Below are 18,162 nucleotides of genomic sequence, written 5' to 3' on the forward strand. Positions count from 1 at the left end.
TGGCCCCTGCTACAGCCACAGAGGCTTCATAACAAGATTTTTTTGCTGCCATTCATCTGAATTCTGAAAGCTTCATACCCGCATTCTGCCTGTGCAGAAAACAAAACAGTAATTGCAAGTGACTGATGAGAGAAGATGCTTCCTTATTTTAAGAGATGATGAGAACTGTTCAGTTGCACTGCACAGCGGTGGCAGCCCACTGCAGTTAAATGAAGCTCGGTGTCTATACAATCAATAATCACTCTTCCTTTTATTTCAGTGTCATATTACATTACAGTCAAAACATGTTATTGACAAAACCTACCAGACATTTCACTTTAAACGTAACCCTTAAAAAACAAAATAAACACCCCAAAACCAAAAACCAAACAGAAAAACCCCCACAGAATGTACATAAATTGAGATGTCACAACTTCGTATGTTACTCATCCATTAAGGTGTTTCACGATATTCCCCATGTCGGAGATACACTTTCTTGACAGCTACAGAAGCAACATTTCACTGGTTTTAAACTAAAGTCAGCTACCGCACAAAAGAACTGCCCGCCAGCTCCCAGTGAGGTCAATACACTTCATAGCCATGAAAGCACGCGGCCAAATGTCAAGACAACCACTGAACGTTTATGCAAAGACAAAAGCCTCCCAAAGACTCCTCCCTCTCTTGAGCTAAAGGGAATCGCCACAACTTTGTTCTGTATGTATGGTTTTAGAGTCCATTTGATAATCCGGGCTCAACAGATGCGGTCGCTATCCAGAAACTGACCAGATGCAACGTCAGCGCTCTCACTGAGGATTCCGGGACATGACACATAGCAGCAGTAAAGGCAAAGGAAGCCCACTCAGTGTATGTTTGCTGTAAGTTTACCACATAGCCACTAGAAATGGAGCTAGAATGAACACTCCCTAAGAGAGGGCTGCATCTGCTAACCAGCTGTAAAGGTACATGCAGCAGAAGTAACCTCGAGTTCAGATACTGCCTGTAAATACACACCTGCTTAGCTGAGGGGGAAAAGACGAAGCCCCATTGAACTGGCTTCAGGGAATCCCTGTTTGTTGCAGGGAGTTGAGCTAAATGACCTTCAGGGGCCACTTCCAACTCCAACCATTCTGCGATTCTAATTTAGTCTAAAGCTCACATTCCCCAACACAACATAGAATAAAATTGCCAGGTTGAGTTTATACGCAGCTCTTAAATCAGGTTTATATTACATACATATATATACACGCATACAGAAATACCAGATCTTGAAAGACTGAAATATACCTGAATAGACCCCACAACAAACAGGAATTTCACTTGTTAGGATGCCTATGTAAAGTTTCCTTTCATCACAACCATCACTTGGGAACATTCTAAACAGTTTTGAAATACAGTATCTTGCTTGTCCTTTGACACCATAACCTTCAGATACACCATCACTACTGACTCACAACTCCAACTCTGACCGTACAGACTTCCCTCAGTCTCCAATTTGTTGAGATACTAAAAGTAACAGTAAAATAAAGAAGAAATAAGTAACCCAGACACACACCAGCTACTGCTTATTCAACCTTCTCTATAATCTACTTAATTCGGTCACTAGCAAATGGGGGCTGAGGATTTTTTTTTTCTATTTATATATTAATAATATCCCATCAAGAACTTACTCGTAGCTTTAATTACATTCTCATCTCAACAGCCAGCTCCAGCCGGGGTTTAAGCTGTGCACTTACAAACACTGACCGTCTGCTCAATGCCCTGCGGCTGGATTCAGCCCACCTAGTTTTGAGCTGTGAAGCACCACTTCAGAACCTGCTTCTCTGCCAATGGAGAAAGCCATATTCACAGGGGATGCTCAGGGCTCTGAGCGCCTGGCAGCATGTGAGCCAAGGCAAGCCATACGCAGTGGGAAGCGCCTGTGTCAAGCTTTAAGAGGTAGGTGAAGATGATGCAGAGCCTACTTGCACAAAAGCTGCTGGTGTTAAGAGCATACAGAGAACACACGGCATCTGAAGCCAAGCACATGCTCATTTGTAACATGAAGGTAGGGTTAACAGCACTTCCATTCTGAATAGCAACCTGTTACAAGCCCTGAACACAACTTCAGCTTACATTCAACACATAAACCACCTTCAAGGGGTTTTGTTTTGTACCGTGAAGCTGAATTCTGAACCAAGCTTCAATCACGCTTAAAGTAATTCAAGGGAAAATACCAGTTACCAATCACTGAAAGCATTCTGGTTGGAAGAAAAGTAGTTCTAATAGATACTGTTAATCTCCCCTAAGAGCACAATAAATACACCACATTCTATAGAGGTTTTAGCTGATAGTAGAGTAAGAGGTAGAAAGAGGGAGGAGAACACCAATAGCCTCTATGGCCATAATACAAGTTGCACAACAGCACTCCCCACTGCAACCACAGCTGGTTGTCAATGGAAACTTCAGGTCAGCCTTGCCAAAACCTTTTATGATTTTATTTGGGAGGCTGGAGCTAATATGAGAAGAGAGCAGGGATACAAGAAGTGATAGGAAGTAACAAGATGGGTTCCCACAAAAGCTGCTGGGTTCCCAGACAAGATGCACGCGCTGAAAGACAAGTAGGAAACATTACATCAGAATTCCCTTCCCTCCAATACAGAAGCACTGCCGCTACTGACGCACACCGGCTGCTCAAGCAAACAGCTTAACAAGGCAGAAGGCCAGTAGATAAAAGCAGTGGTAAGAGGTGCTAGCAAGACGTGGTTAAGCAAACATACGTTGATGTATGAGCTGCCTGCAACTGCTTCTGTGCGCTGGTACGTTCCATGTTTATAGAGGACAGGAATTCGAGTTGAAAAGTGTAACAACTGATGCTAATCAAAGACACGTTATGCAGATGCTCACAATTACTGCTGTCTTGGTGCTCAACCTCCTACCTGCTTACACTCCATGACGACGCATACCAATGCATTATCCAAATGATTATTGTAATTGTAACAGGCTTTTTTTCCCCCCCTCCCCAGTCACTCCAAATGTAACTCTGTATCGAATTGGACAGGTAAGGTCACCCACGTAACACAGGCTCATGCAATAAGTCAGCGTACAGAAGCAAAACGTATGGTGAATTCCACCTCTTTACTCTTTTAATCTGTCAGAAGAGCGAAGACAAATGGTCAGTTCTGCTTTCCACACTTTGTTCTTTCTCTTTTCAATATGATTGTCACAGAAGAGAAATGAAAACACAGCAAAAGAAACCGTACAAAGGCAAAGTAGAATAACAAAAAATATTTTACTAAAACATAAGATTTACAGGAGATTTTCCAGACAAGCCATACAAAATGGTCACAAGCTTTTTCTCTGAGGGATTTCTCTACACTTGACAGCAGAATCACAATATTATTAGTGAAGGTGATGGATGTTTAATGTTCCCATTTGTTTTTTGTTCAAACAATGAAGCTTGTCCATCTACAGCGTCTAAGTTAGACTGGGCTAGAGGGTATATTCTAAAGTATAACTGGTTAGCTGCTTTTATCAATGCGATTAGCATCACCATAAAAAGGGAGGAGGAGCCCACAAAATTAAAACGAAAAGCCCCGCAGCTAACCCTGCCTACCTTCATTCACAGTGCTTATGCTTAAACCATGATGGGATTAAAAGCAGAGATGTGCTGCTGCTTTTAAACAATTTCACAACAATCCAGATGATACTTCTAGCCTCTGCTCATGCGTTACAATAGTGAATTAGGACAAGACACAGATTCGCTAATGTGCATTTAATCACCAAAAGACTGAAGATGTCTGGGCTTTTATTCTGTAATGTTTCTAAGACTGTGTCCATTAAATGCAAACAAAAAAAGGAAGAGGTCTTGGCAGAACAGGAGAAGTGATGCACACTTGATGTTCAAAGCACATTTAAATATTATTCATGGCATATAGCCTAGTCCATGCTCTGGCTGCAAAGAAAAAAAAACACATTTAAGAAAAAAAGGAAAGTATTTTTCAAGCTTTATTCAAGCTAATTGACTTTTTAATGTTACTTTTAAACTGTTGCAAAGACACAAAATGTATCAGTTGTGAGGCAAGTGTGACTTTAACCTCTTAATATACACAATACGTAATAGACAGAAACAGAGATCTGATGAAGCAGCACAAGCACAGCGAGGCCAGAAGTGACAGAATGAAATCATTCTTTCCACAGCTGAGACAGAAGCAGGTATGGAAGAGACGCCTTCTGGAGCTAAATAACCCATTCCTTAAACATCACAGGTAAAACACAGGTGTGAACATCTATTTTATCATATGCCCACACTGGACACCCTTGCAATTTAGGTACGTAAAAGCTCAAGAGAAAACCACTAAGTTTCCTCCTAGGCGGCTGCATTTACACACTTAAGTAGACCACTGCAGGCATATGCAGGAAACCTGGACAACAACCGCAAGCAGTAATTAATTACTTCTGCAAACTGCAGGCACAAAATAGAAGGCTGGGATTTCAATTCCCCAACCAATTAGCCATCGGCTCACCGTATTTCCTAAAAGCTGGAAGAAAAGCATCAGATACATCACCTGTTTCTATGGCTTGGGCTTCATTGGTCTTCCATTGCTCAGCTACATCGTTTGCTAGTGGATCATCTGGATTGGGAGCGCTTAACAAAGCCTGGATTGATAGCAGAACTGTACGAATCTGCAAAGCTGGGGACCATTTATCTAAAGAGACATTTATAGCAGTATGAAATACCACATTTGCAGTCTACTGAAATAACAAGTTTTCCGCTCCCACATTAAAGGGTAAAGATATCCATATAAACAAATCTCTTTTTAGAGAGAATCTCCGAGTTTCTGTATGTGATAAGAAGAAAATAAGGTTGCACTTACCTTTCAAAATATCTAAACATATTCTTCCCAGCTTGTCTACATTAGGGTGATAGATTTTGGTCATGAAACGTACTTTAGGAGCTGCCATTGGATATTCTTCTGGAAGGAAGAGTTCAAGTTTAAATGTCCCACCCTCAAAGGGGGAATCCTGTGGACCTGCAATGACCACGTGAAAATAACGTGCGTTGCTTTCATCTGGTTCTGCTTTTATCCCAGGGACTGGCTCTGCCAGCAAGCGCTGGGTTTCCTAGAAGGAGAAGGAGAGGCAATGGAATAAATACAAACTGTTTAACGTAAGCACACTGTATGAACTATTTTAAAGACAAGTCTTCATTATGAATTAACTACACCCACTGAAACTATGAAGTGAGCATCAAAGTCAAAGAACACAATGTGGTAAACTGGTAGAGATCTCCTTCCAAATCTCTCAGCTGCTACAACAACTTGTGCCTCCTCCTCAGCACAAGGTAATGGCCACCAATCCAGAGATTTAAGGACAGCTTTACTTCTGATTCAACTACTGCCAAACCAGCTTCTTCAGTATAAGCAGAAGCAATCTAAAGAACATCAGTGATAACAGCAGAAGCATTTCCCATTCTGCCTTAAAGAGAAGCCTAACAGTGACAAACAAAATGACCAACCACTCACAGAAAGCATTCAAGATTTACTCTAACGTGAGCACATTGATTTTAAAATGAATGTCTGCCTTGGAATCAGAATCAGCTCTGAAGAACTGAAAGTACTACTCAACCCCAGTATTAAAGACGTTGCTATATGTATAAATACCTAAAACATCTGTATGTGTGAACCACCTTTGCTCAAGCACATTCAGCCTATGTAATAAGCACACTTAAAGCTCCTCTAACAATCAGTAGGAGACAACAAGCTGTTCTGTACACGTTAGAATCAGGGAAGCCTGCTTTCCTACCTAGATTTGTGTTCTTTGTTGCTCTGCCTCCAGCAGTAACTCTGTGCCACGCTCCCCAAAGTGGCCACAGTGAGGAGCTGCCTGCGTTCTGGCCACCCATCCCACTAACGTGCTGAGCAGACCGAGCTCTGTACCCACTTCTTTCTCCACTACTGCCAGCCCTCACAAGTCCCGCAGGCACCATTGCACCCCAAAAAGAGGCCGATGTGGCAAGAGGACATCAGGCAGGGACAAGGAGTTCTGCAGAGACCCCATTTCCTCAGGTAATTTTAGCCCTGTTTCCTGCTTTTCCTCCAGCTTGTTTTCACTGCGTGCAGTTAATTTTATTACCGCCTTCCCCTGTTGACTTACACAAAGAGAATTTCTATTTCTGCCTTAGCAAGTGGTAACCTGTGGGTGTCATATTAATTTATTGCCCTAGTTTTATGGTGTATTTACTCAGTGTGTCTACAATAGCCGTAACATAAGCACAATAATTGTACGTGGCTTAAAGTCCTTCAAATATAACCCAGACTGTTACAATACACGTATTTTGTTAGAATAACTCAGGCAGCACTGAAGTGACTGTCATGACATGGTTAATATCTCACTTCAGCAACAGCAAATGAAATACCTGAAGCACTGAAACCCCAGTAATTAACACTACAATCCAAACATTTGTATCAAATGTATCAAGTTCCTACAGCTCATAATATTGATGTTATTATCTACATAAACACACGGCAATAAACTGATGTGATCCAACTTCTTGCTGGACTTATCCGCACAGGCAACAGCTGCCAGTACCACTTATGTACCACACTGTAAGGACATCCAAGGTGCTCTAAGCTTCCAACACTCACCCTTGCAAATATATTTCAAAGGATACAAATGAACTTGCAACACATACAAGATTTATGTTGCGTCCCCAGCCCCAGCTCTGTCCTGCTGACCCCCACACTGCCTCCCTAGTCACACCAGTGTGCTGACTGTACCCATACCACAGAGCCAATCCTAGCTTGAAACAACCCAGAATCAGCAGTTCCATGGCAGCAGCATCAGCATTTCTACCTGCCAGTGCATCCAAGGGAGCGGTGTCAGGCTGGGAGCTGCACATACTGCCACTAAAAGCCATTTGTCAGCAAACAATGGGTGAACCCACATACAAGAAAAAATGATTCTTTTGATAAGGTACAGCATCATACTGAGGGCTTTATCACTGCAGGAACGTCATTATGTTCTGACAGACCTTTATACCCTACGTTACACAGACACTGTTATCCTTCTATAAAATAACAGAAGGGATGAGAACCAAAAAAATCGTATAATGTTACATTGCCTGTTGGGCTCCTCAGAACCTGGGCTGGACATCTATGAACTGTGAGGGTGGTGAGATGCTGGAGCAGTTGCCCAGCAAGGCCGTGGATGCCCCCTCCCTGTAAGGATTCAAGGCCAGGCTGGATGGGGCTCTGAGCAACCTGGTCTAGAGGGAGGTGTCCCCACCCATAGCAGGGGGTTGGAACTACATGATCTTAATGGTCCCTTCCAACCCAAACTATTCTACGATTCTATGAAAAGGAGCAGAAAAGGGAAAACAAATCAAGAAGTTGTGTTTTAAGGCCACAGCACATAAAGATGATTAAACTTAAGCAGGACCAGTACTAAATACTGAGGCAGAATCAGAAACTCAGCTTCCACACTGTAAAGTCGTCTGAAGACCAGGCCAGCTGAAGACGTGCTGATCCTGAAATCCATTCCAGCTGCCATAAGTGGTATAAGCAGTAAGTTCCACTGGAGACACACAGCTGTTGTTACATGGGACAACACAGCACCACCTCAGGAAGCTCAACCTGCTTTAAGAATGTATATGTATTTATATATATGTATTTATAGGTATGTTGCACCCATTCCCCCTTCCCACCACCTCCAATACGGGCACCCACAAAAGAAGCCCATGGACGTGGACTCAATCTCCAAAAAGAAGCGTGTAATTTCCTTTAATACGTTAATCTAATTATCTGTTACCTTCCCCAGAGGACGGTTATCCACTGAAAAAGATCCAAATAAAAACCACAAGAAAAAAACCTTTCAATTTAATTTTTAACTCGCTACATTTAATTAGATTCATCTGGAAGCTCAAGTGTACATAACACTTCACTTTATAATACAGTAACTAAGTTTGTTTGCACAGGAATACTAAGTGCAATCTAAGTGGTAGCAGAATAGCACTTCACAGTGTTTCTTCCTAGCTCTCCGCTATCATAGTGAACTGAGTTTCACAGAACACACCCCAGCACTCATTGAGGCACATCCTTCGCATCCACAGGCAGTTTACTTCTATTTGTCACACTTCACGTTTCTAAAACGAGAACCCTTTTTGCTCTCGTTTTACTCCACTTTGCCTCAATTTCAAACTAATTTCACAGCCCTCATGGATTAATGAAAATGAATAGATGGAAAAGTAAGATACACGCCAGGCAATACTGCAAGGAATAAAAACACCCCACCAAAACACGCTGCTCTCACTCAGAATTCGTTACACCTCCCCACCATTTCCTTTCTTGTTTTTAATTAAGCGGTTAAAAGAAACGCAGAAGTGTTGAATGTTTTCTGATGAGCCAAAGCTTTACTTAGCAATGCAGGTGGCCTGAAGTAGAGTGACAGATGATACGGAAGTGACATATGGTGCAGCTGACATTCTCCATAGCTATTCTTCTCCCAAGACATTAAACTCAATTTGAATTGTACCCATGGGGGAAAAAACCATCAGCCTGTTTATATGGTAACCTGCAAGGCCAAGGCAGCCTAGGACAAGGTCTGTGATGTTTAGAGGAGGCCAGCAGAGGAGGCAGGAGCAAGGATGGTTCAGGCTGCAGAGGCAGAGAAGTCACACAAGCAAAATATCGATATTCAATGGGGTGAGTTTCACTCTTTGAGCACTTGACTTTATTAAGCTGCTTTCAGAGGAAGAAAAATAAATGCTGAAACACAGACAGTCACCAGGATACTTCTGTATCACACACCCAGAGCAAGACAGAGATCTCCTTTATGGAAGCAAACTGAACAACAGAGGATGCTTCCACACAGGCATGCATAAAAATCAATTGTTAGAGCATGGGGAGATAGAGCAACATAAAGGAGTCCACTGGAAATACACCATTATTTTAATCAGTTCTAGTCTTTCAATAGTCTTTATAAAAGCCCAAGTTGCCAACATCTCAGTCAAAACAACAGCTACTAAGGAATATGTATTCCACCACTCTGTAGAACAAAAGCTACTGTAATGGACTTCAGAAGTCTTACTTGCTCTCAACACTATGGCAATAGCAAACAATGGCACACTGGAAAATAATTATAACCAGAAGGCTCACATCACATATGCAAGCAGTTGGGAAAAAATACTTCTTACATAGCTCAGCCACTGCAGTAGAACTGAAACCTTTAAAGCTCCACTTGTTTGATAAAGACCATACCAGTAATGAAGGAAGAAATTACTGCACGGGACTGGACAATGTTTAAACTTTCTCTGTAATCTTTAAGGCTATTGTATGAAGACTTCTAGAATGTAAAAAATATGTTTGCTTGGCAAGTCAACACAAAATAACTCAATGAAGAAATCCGAACTCAGTGCCTTCAGCCAGATTTGCTTTCCTTGGTAATTTCTTTTTGTGCACCCAATTTACTCACACCTCCTTTTCCTTATTTCACATCTACTATTACTGCTTACAGCTAACTTCACCAACCAAAAAGCACAGATATTAATTCGCAGGCTAAACACTCTAGTCTGAAGCTGCGACTTCAGCAGTTACAACTGAAGGAATACACACTGGACACCATCTATCACAGTTCTTCTCTATTCAGTCCTGTAATACCAACTGTGAAATCATCCAGTGAAATTCATGAAGTGCATTAAACAAAGGGAATTTTGAGAAATCCCATCACTTAGCAGAGCCTGAGCCATTTCAGTTGATAAGTGAGAGGCCAAAAGGAGGGGAAGGAAGGAAGAAAGGCTGTGGGGCCTTCCACTTCAGCCCGTTACGCTCCAGCACTTCTGCCTGCATGCTGATCTTTTGACCCGTGGTGAAACATAGTCCTTGATCCAGCCCACCACATGCCCATGCAAACAGCTGTGCCCACAAAAAGGAGAGTGCGAATGCGCTGTCAGAGAGCTGGGAGAACAGAGGCGCTCTGACAGAAGAGCTGCTTTATGGGCTCAGGCTGCAGCAAGCATCACAGCAAGATGCGAGCGTAACAGATCACCCCACTGCAACCAACCTAAAAAGGAAGCGCGGAGGCTTCCTCCTCATTCCAAAGGAAGAGCCTTAACTACCAGGAGTGCTAATTTCAGTAACAGATGGCGAATTGCTAAATTAAAGTATTTGGTATTTAAGGCTTCATAGATGGATGAAGACTCTGCATCTTCTTAGTGGTTATAAACAGTTATCGAGCAACCTCTGACAGCACAGTTGCTACAGGAAAAGAATCCCTAGGGCCAGCAGCTTTATGCTGGCACCTATATATTAAGCTCTCAGAGTTCAGCACAGCTGGGATAAAGTTACACTCAGAGTTCAGAATGGAAAGCATTAACAAGGCCCCTCTTAGCCAAAGAAAAAACACTGTAATTATTAAAGCTGTTAAACACTCATGCTTTTACAATGCTGTAATATCACACCCTGACACCAAGTCTTAGGTTAATTATTCTTTCCTTATATTGTCATCAGCACAAGTCTTGAAAGCAGCGAGGAAATTTACCTCTAACACCAGCAGCTATGATGGAAGTTACATCCCTAAAAACCTTTCAGCCCAAGGGGAGCTAAAACAGCCCTCATCTACTTCAGACAGTGAAGTATTTTAGCTAATATCCACCTTTAGCTGTAAGTTCAACTAGCCAAAACAGCTTCATCAGATCAGAGAGCAGGGATGGATCACTATCTGTCACAGCAAAAGGCCACCTGTCACAGCTCCCATTCACTCCCAGCACCCAATGCTGTTCCCTTGCCAGAGGCAGCCATCCCTCCAAGCCACCCGGGAGGCAAATCCTGCCAGCATGCCTAACTCAATCCCATAAAACTCAGCTGGGCTCTCTCAATTAGGTTTCTAAACCCCAAAGTTTGGGCAGCACAAACTCTGCTGCCCTCTAGCAGAGGACGGCAACCCCCAGGAGTGTCAAGCATCTGGCACTAGGGGCTGCAAATAAAAGCTCCTTCCATCATCAAGAAGCACAGAAATACACACATCTCTCAATGGACTGCCTCTGCATGTGCCCTCTACCAGAAAAAAGTCTCCAGATTGATGGCTACAAACTTCCTCCATAGCACTGGCCACGTACAACAGGACCAATGGCATGCAACACTGCGTGATCAACCCCAAACTAGCTGGAAAGAAAGTTACTGATAAACAAGAGAAGCACGTGGAGTGAAAGAGAAGCGTACCAGCCTCCACACCTTCTGTGAGACACAGAACTTGTATTTAGTGCCTGCAAGGTGAGGCCAGGGCTACCCTGTGCCAGACATGGCTGGTTCCTGCAAGTTCCAACAGCCCTGCAGCCAAAGTGGGGGCAGCTCCGGAATAGAGGATTTAGGAAACACGAAACAGCACATAAAGATAATAGCAAGGGCAGAAAAGGGAAAAAAAGCATGAGCAAAATCACTGCAAAGGCCCTGGAACAGGCTGCCCAGGGAGGTTGTGGATGCCCCGTCCTTGGAGGTGTTCAAGACCAGGTTGGACAGGGCTCTGGGCAACCTGATCTAGTAAATGTGTATGTTTGGTGGCCCTGCCAGGCAGGGGGGTTGGAACTACATGATCCTTGAGGTCCCTTCCAACCCGGGTCATTCTGTGATTCTGTGAGGCAGGGGAGGAGACATCACCACACAGCTCTGGAGAGAGCGCAGCAGACACCCAATGCAAGTCACAGAGCAACTACTGATCTGCAACCTGCTTAAACCTCTACATCCAAAGACATTTCTAGAGAGGATATGGGACAGAATTCCAACTTGCAGAGTCATCTGTAGGATTGGAGTTCTTCAAGGAAAGAAAGGGCAAAAAATGAAAACCACATGCTCCATTTCTGGTGTAGCTGAGATAGCACTTGGAAGGCACCACACCTAACAGGTAGATATCATGTGGAAGACAACATGATGGGGAAAAATAACTTCCAGCTTAAATGATTGTTGATCAGTCACTTCTCAGTATTTGCTTCACAGAGAAGGTGAAGCAAATACTGCCAACTTCCACAGAAAGGTTTCTAAAGCAAATGGAAAGTCAATATCAAAAAGCCAAGGTTGTCGTGTCTTTTTCCCCCCTCTTAAATTTAGACCTATGTCTCATCTAATGACTAAAAGTCAGTGCAAATCCTTCATCCCATTCCTTCATGCTGACTTCAGAATGCAGTTGAACTGACCTCCTACCCACTATTTCAGCCAGATTTCTTGTCCTTCTTGATCAACTCAACTCACATCTTTGACTGCACACCCACCTTTTCTTCTCCTCACAACATAGAAGGCTTTGGTCACGATGGAAGTTGCATCTTCTCAGTAGTAGCACTAATTTGTACAGTTCCACACACCCCCCTCATCAGCCCAAGAGTCTGCAATGCCCATCGATAAATGAGATCACGAGTGATTTGGCTTAAGAAATAACCCTTACAGCAAAGTCCTGAGCCAAGACAGTCCCGCAGACCAAGTTCACTGTAGCAGCACAAAGTTGTCTGTGCCAGTACAGCCCAGGCTGTAACAGTTCACACAGTAAGGCTGGCCAACATGGACCACCTTGAGAAATTCCAGTTCATCCAACTTAAGTAGGTGGCAATTTCTCCACCTGGTGCTGGCTATCTACAAAAACCACAGAAGTACATTATCACCTTCAGCATTTTGATTTGGAGCACATACACTATATGTTTGTTTCATCTTTTTACTCTGAGCATAGAAAACCCATCACCATCCACCAGCACCATTATGTTCAACTACTGTAAGCAGTTTGGATATATATATATATATATATATATATATATATATTTAATATGAAATAGAAACTAACTTTTTTAAACTGCATACAACTAAACTCAGAGCAGCATAATGGCACACAGACAAGTTGTAATTACTTCCTGAATGGCAATTCTTTCATGTTCTGTCACTGTGGGATAAGGAGGAAGATCACACTTGAAGTACTGATACATCACATACAAGATAAGCTGCACACATGGTTTTGCTCTGATTTCTGAGAGGAAGGCAATAGGAGAAACTGAAGCACATTCAAGACCTTCTTCTACATATATGGATAAAGCAGCATCAGAAAACCACAAAGACTTACTCCAGTAACTTCTTTTAATGGTACACCACATCCCGGCAAAGATTCTTTCAGGACACAGATCCTATCATTTCATTACAACAAAGAAAATAACTGACCAGAATCAGCATTACTGAAAATAAATGTAACTCAAGCAAATCTCATATCGCCAGTGAGATCTCAAAATGCTTGGATTAAAACTGTATCACTGTAAATTAACTACATTGGAGAAAGCCTTCACAAAATGCTATCTTCTTTGAGGAAAAAAAAAATGAATTACCAGTAAAGTCGATTAAATTTTAACGCAGAGGTCAAACATCATAAGCAGAAGGCTGTATTTGTGGTTTCCAGTAGCTGGCCTCGTGAATTCCTCAATTCCTTCCCACATAATCCCTCAGTGTGAGCATCCTGCATGCCCCAGCTTCTTGGGATCATTACTGGGCTAATGGCTTCCAGCAGTTCTCCTGCCTGCAGCTTCCTAGACCTCATCACCCTAACTGCACCTACCCAAAGAACCAAAGCAGAACAACGTTCAGCATATCAACATGTTAAATGCACCTCCCGTAGAGCGTGCCATCAGTGCAGGTGATTTAGAAATGATTCAATAGCACTTCAATCTGTGAACAAACATCTAGCAGTCTGAAGCTGAAGCTCTGCTAAACAGGCACAGTGAGCTCTGCATCCATCACAGTTCTCTCCCATGCACTTCAAGTTCTCCAGCTCCCATCACCACAGCACAAATTCTAACAACAGCAGAGTACTGACAGGGAGATAAAGATGAGCACGCTCCAGATAACCTCGCTTTTGCAGAGGAAAATAGACTTGGAGGATGACTTTGTTACCAAAAACCAGCAATATGAAGGGGGCATTTGTAAGGTCAGGATCACTTTCCCCTGGGAACGACCACATTCTCAGATTTTCCACAGCAGATTACAGGATTTTGGAACTGTGAAGCTGAGATTTTAGGCAAATTCCTAGAGGATTATCTATGTACTAGCACAGATCAAGCTTTAATAGAGCTGGAGATGCACCATAAAAAGTGAATGACTAAAGAGCTAACAGCATAAACCATTCCTGCACTTGCACTTAGGGAGCATGTTTGCATTAGAGCCTTGTGTTAATACCTACTGTAGACTCAACTATCAAAGCGTGATTAAAGCAAATAATTAACATAGAGTTTTTGTCCAAATGCCATTAGCAGCAAGATTTCCCATTCACTGTCATTACTAACCCCCCCCCCACTCACGTATAACAACAAAAATACATTGGTGATATTTCTCCTGGCTTTTGCTGCCAGACAAAACAACTGTGCAAAGCCATACATTGACATTAAGAGAGATTTATGGGGACAAAAAGAGACATCAGAAATTGTGATTCTTCTGTCACATTTGAAGCTATACACAAGATTCAAACAGCGCTCATGGGACAACAACACATTACAAAGTCCAAACATACCCTTCCTTTGAGCAGCACCAAGGAACTGTGCTGATCAAAAATACATCATTTCTACACTTCACCATCATTCAAAGAAACTTAGAAATACTACAAAAAGCCTTTAGTAGAAAAGACTGTAGAAAAGACTATAGAAATCAGAGGCTCAATAGCTTCACACTGATCAATTCATTCACAAGAAGTTTGAACAATCTCATACAATGCTTCAGACGTTTTGTTTCATGAGATGAGCAGCTGCAGGGATCGTAACAAAAGTGCCATTAACAACGAGTCACACAGTTGACACACAGACCTGGACACCAACCCATGAATGATGAGATCACTGCAGCAATGAAAACTGAAAGAAGAAATGCTAAAGGATGACACAAGGCAACGGTGCCCATCCCATTCAGATATATTCACTGCACTTGACACAGCAGTGAGGTGGTTTTGAATGTCAGCCAAAGGAAAGGAGAAAAAAAAAAGATGCAATTCAATTCCTTACTCTACTGGAGCAACATGACATTGCAACACAGGAAATAATTGGTTTAACAAACATTTGAAAATGAAGATTTCTGGGTTTGCTTACTGGGTACTTTGCAAAGATTCACTCCTTAAATATGTGCAGTAACAAAATAGTTCACAGTGTTTCTCCAGTTCCAATTATACATCTGATTTAAGGATTCACATCTATCACATTTTCTACTCAACATCTGTGATGTGCTAACACCATAAGCCATACTTCTAAAGCGAGTCATCTCCTGAGCTTACAGATCATTCACCCCACTTGTTTAAAGCCTGTCCTTCCAAGTAATCTGAGGACGGCGAGCCAGGAGTAATCCTTTATCTCCTGTAAAAAATGCTTTGCAATATCTATACTGACACCTTTTAAATGAGCGTGGAGAAGTACTGAAAATATAAATAGAGCTCTCTGCTGAGACAAGGAAAGCCAGAGCTCTCCTGCTGGGCTGGATGACAGTCTGCACAGAGCTGAGAAGCAGGCTGGAGAGCACAGGCCGCTAGTCAACCTGAGAGCCAGGCCATCTGCCAGCAGTCCATCAAGATGAGGAATGCCAACTGCATTTTGAGCCCTTAGCTGGGTTCTGCTACGGTGCACACACACTGCTAGACCCCAACAGCTATCGCTGTGCTTCCCTCAGATGACCACACAAAGGCCACACGCGGATCAAAGGGAAAAGGTCTTCTCCTTCCCTCCTACTACTACTCCTAGCAGTAACCCAAAGCATTTAGTTATCAAATTTGCAACTTGTTACTAGAATTATTTCAACCTTCTACAGCCCTTTTCTGTCATCTATCTTTCTCTCTTCTATTTCCTTTCCTCATCTTTCAAATTCTCACTGAGTTCATTTACTCCCCTCCAACTACGACAAGCAGCAATAGGATATTTAACTCCAACATTAAGATCAGTAGCAAGCATCAAAACAGCCCTCATTCAAGACTCATGAAGCTCGTTCCTAGATCTTCAACTCTGCAGCTGTGATACTTTCAAATATTACCTTACACATTCAAGACTGCAATACTAGTCAGGTTCAAGTCTTAGACCATACATAGCGCTGATGACCTCACGTATGCACAGCACAGGAGCTACAGAAACGGTCACCCATTTCAAGACTCAAAGGCCCTGAACTGTCTGCAGACATCCTACAGTGCATACCTGGACATAGACAGCCCAGAATATGCACCACCCTGCAACAGACAACACTGAAATATTCCAAGCAAGACTCTGCTGGAGAAAATCTAGACCATTTAGGTCTCTGCTTGGGGTATTCAGATGTCTATCCCCAGGGACAAGAGCAACATTCTCATACCATCCTCTATCTTGGAAACGAGCTTCATGCATTGCTCTAGGTTTTCCCTAAGAAGCTAAGAAAGAAGAAACAAGGGTGCTAAGAATGAAATGTATGGACTAGCTTGGCCAGAAAACTATCAAAACCTACAGCAAAATCTAACACGGACATATCAGCTTCACAACTCATCTCTCACCACATCTCTACAATAAACACCAGTTCTGCTATATCACGAGATTTCCTCAGACCTGAAATATATTCACCACTGTATGCTGCGCACCAAGGCAACAGGGCGACCAAACTCACTTCTGTAAGATTGACACGTTATTTTGCCTGTATTTCTGAGCATCAGTCACAGTTCAGCTGTTTTCATACACAAAAAAAATCTTGTTGAATTTTTATCCCATCTCCTCTAACATCTGCTATATAGATAGGTAGATATAGATATACTGACTTATATATATATATCTTTATTTTTTGCATCAGCTAGTTAACACATTGTGTTCTTGTGTTTTACAATGGTTGCCAACTTTGCAAGCTCAACCAAGAAGAGCTTTGCAGCATTATTGCAAGTTGTGACATTCATTCAGGTGGAAATGAAACAAGTGCTACCACTAACCAACTAATGAATCTTACTGGAATCGTTTAGTAACTTCAACAAGAGCAGTCGGTGAGCACCGATTTGAGATTGCAAACCACATACTGCAAACCGAGTAGGATCGAGGATGCCAACCCAGGAAGCATTCACATCGGCTACAGGACCAAATCATCAGCAAGACGAACTGCATTGCAACGCAGCTCCCTGCGCCTGTGCCGAGTGACTCCATGCGTTTGAGCCAGCCTGCAGTTCCCTCCGAGGTGTAGCTGGAAGTGGCCGAAGCCAAAAGCGAAGCCTGGCAGACACAGCTCGAGGCACATCAGAGCCGGCAGCTCGGAGCGCACGTAGCAGCCTTACACTGCGCCCGGAGCCGCCCGAGCCCCGAAGGGCCGCGGGACGCCGCCCGGGCGGGCACCGCGACGGGCACGGCCTCGCTGTCGCCAGCCGCCCACAGCACACCGGGACGCCCCGGCGGCTCCCCCGCCACCCGATCACGCCGCCGGGCCGAGCAGGGAGCGGCGGGGACGGGCGGGCCCGGCGCGGCGCCCCGCTCTCATTCAACCCCGCGTTGGCCGGGCCCGGCGGCGGCTCCGCAGGATGCGGGAGGCCTGGGAGCGGCCCTGCCCCGCGCGGCCACAGCTCCCGCGCACCGGAAGCGGCGCCAGGCCCGACCCTGCCCGCCGCGAGAGCGAGCCGCGGGTCGGTGCCTCGCGGCCCCGCGGGGCGGCACGCGTGGTTACCTTGATGATCCTGCGGGGCAGCCCGGCCATCTTGTCTCGTCGGGGTGCAAGATCGCGGGCTCGCCTCCGCTCGGGGCTCGCACACAGCCGGAAGTCTCCCGCTCCGCTCTTCCGGTGGCGCCGCCCTCGGCGCGGCACGTCGGGCAATGTAGGCCGCGCCCGCTGCCATTAAGGGGCGAGTCCTGCCCCGAGTCCCGCTGTGAGGCCGGAGCTCCGCGCTGACAGAGCTCGGATTTCATCAGCGTGGTACAACGTGTGTCAGCGAACAGTCACAGAGATGTCTCAGGACATGTCACCTTTGTGATACTAAAGGCTCGTTAGTCACGTCTCTTCCTCCTTGACAGGAAGGGAAATGTTGTAAAGATGAGGTGTTTTACATGGATGTTGTGGTGTTTTACATGGATGGTGTTACCTCCGCAGCATCCTGTGGCTCCCTACTACAGCTACGTAGCAACAGTAGCATCCAGCACCGTTGCTGAGCAGATGGGAAATGAAAGCACAGAAAGATGAAGCAGTTTCCCAGGAACAAGACCCTGCACGAACAATTCTCTGTCAATTGCTT

The 18,162-nt window shown here is 43.9% G+C and overlaps 1 protein-coding gene across 1 annotated transcript; it reads right to left on the reverse strand.

Moving 5' to 3' along the window:
• Positions 1 to 231: 231 nt before the first annotated feature.
• UBE2N (ubiquitin conjugating enzyme E2 N) lies at positions 232 to 17,750 on the reverse strand. Its single transcript, XM_015858170.2, has 4 exons — positions 17,601 to 17,750; positions 4,833 to 5,079; positions 4,524 to 4,664; positions 232 to 3,910 (listed from the first exon to the last, which is right to left on the reverse strand). The coding sequence occupies exons 1-4, from the start codon at positions 17,628 to 17,630 to the stop codon at positions 3,870 to 3,872; spliced, it is 459 nt and encodes a 152-aa protein (XP_015713656.1). The 5' UTR covers positions 17,631 to 17,750; the 3' UTR covers positions 232 to 3,869.
• Between the last annotated feature and the right edge of the window lie 412 nt (positions 17,751 to 18,162).

This window comes from Coturnix japonica, chromosome 1 (genome assembly GCF_001577835.2).
Source record: "Coturnix japonica isolate 7356 chromosome 1, Coturnix japonica 2.1, whole genome shotgun sequence".
Classification (NCBI taxonomy): domain Eukaryota; kingdom Metazoa; phylum Chordata; class Aves; order Galliformes; family Phasianidae; genus Coturnix; species Coturnix japonica.

What these genes read in the sequence shown, in the direction of transcription:
- UBE2N (XM_015858170.2), bottom strand. Translation starts at nt 17,630, where the DNA reads ATGGCCGGGCTGCCCCGCAGGATCATCAAG. An exon ending in ATGTTTAGATATTTTGAAAG is followed by an intron (nt 4,665 to 4,832) that starts GTAAGTGCAACC and finishes ATGTCTCTTTAG; the next exon opens with ATAAATGGTCCCCAGCTTTG. An exon ending in AGCCCAAGCCATAGAAACAG is followed by an intron (nt 3,911 to 4,523) that starts GTGATGTATCTG and finishes TTTTCTTTGCAG; the next exon opens with CCAGAGCATGGACTAGGCTA.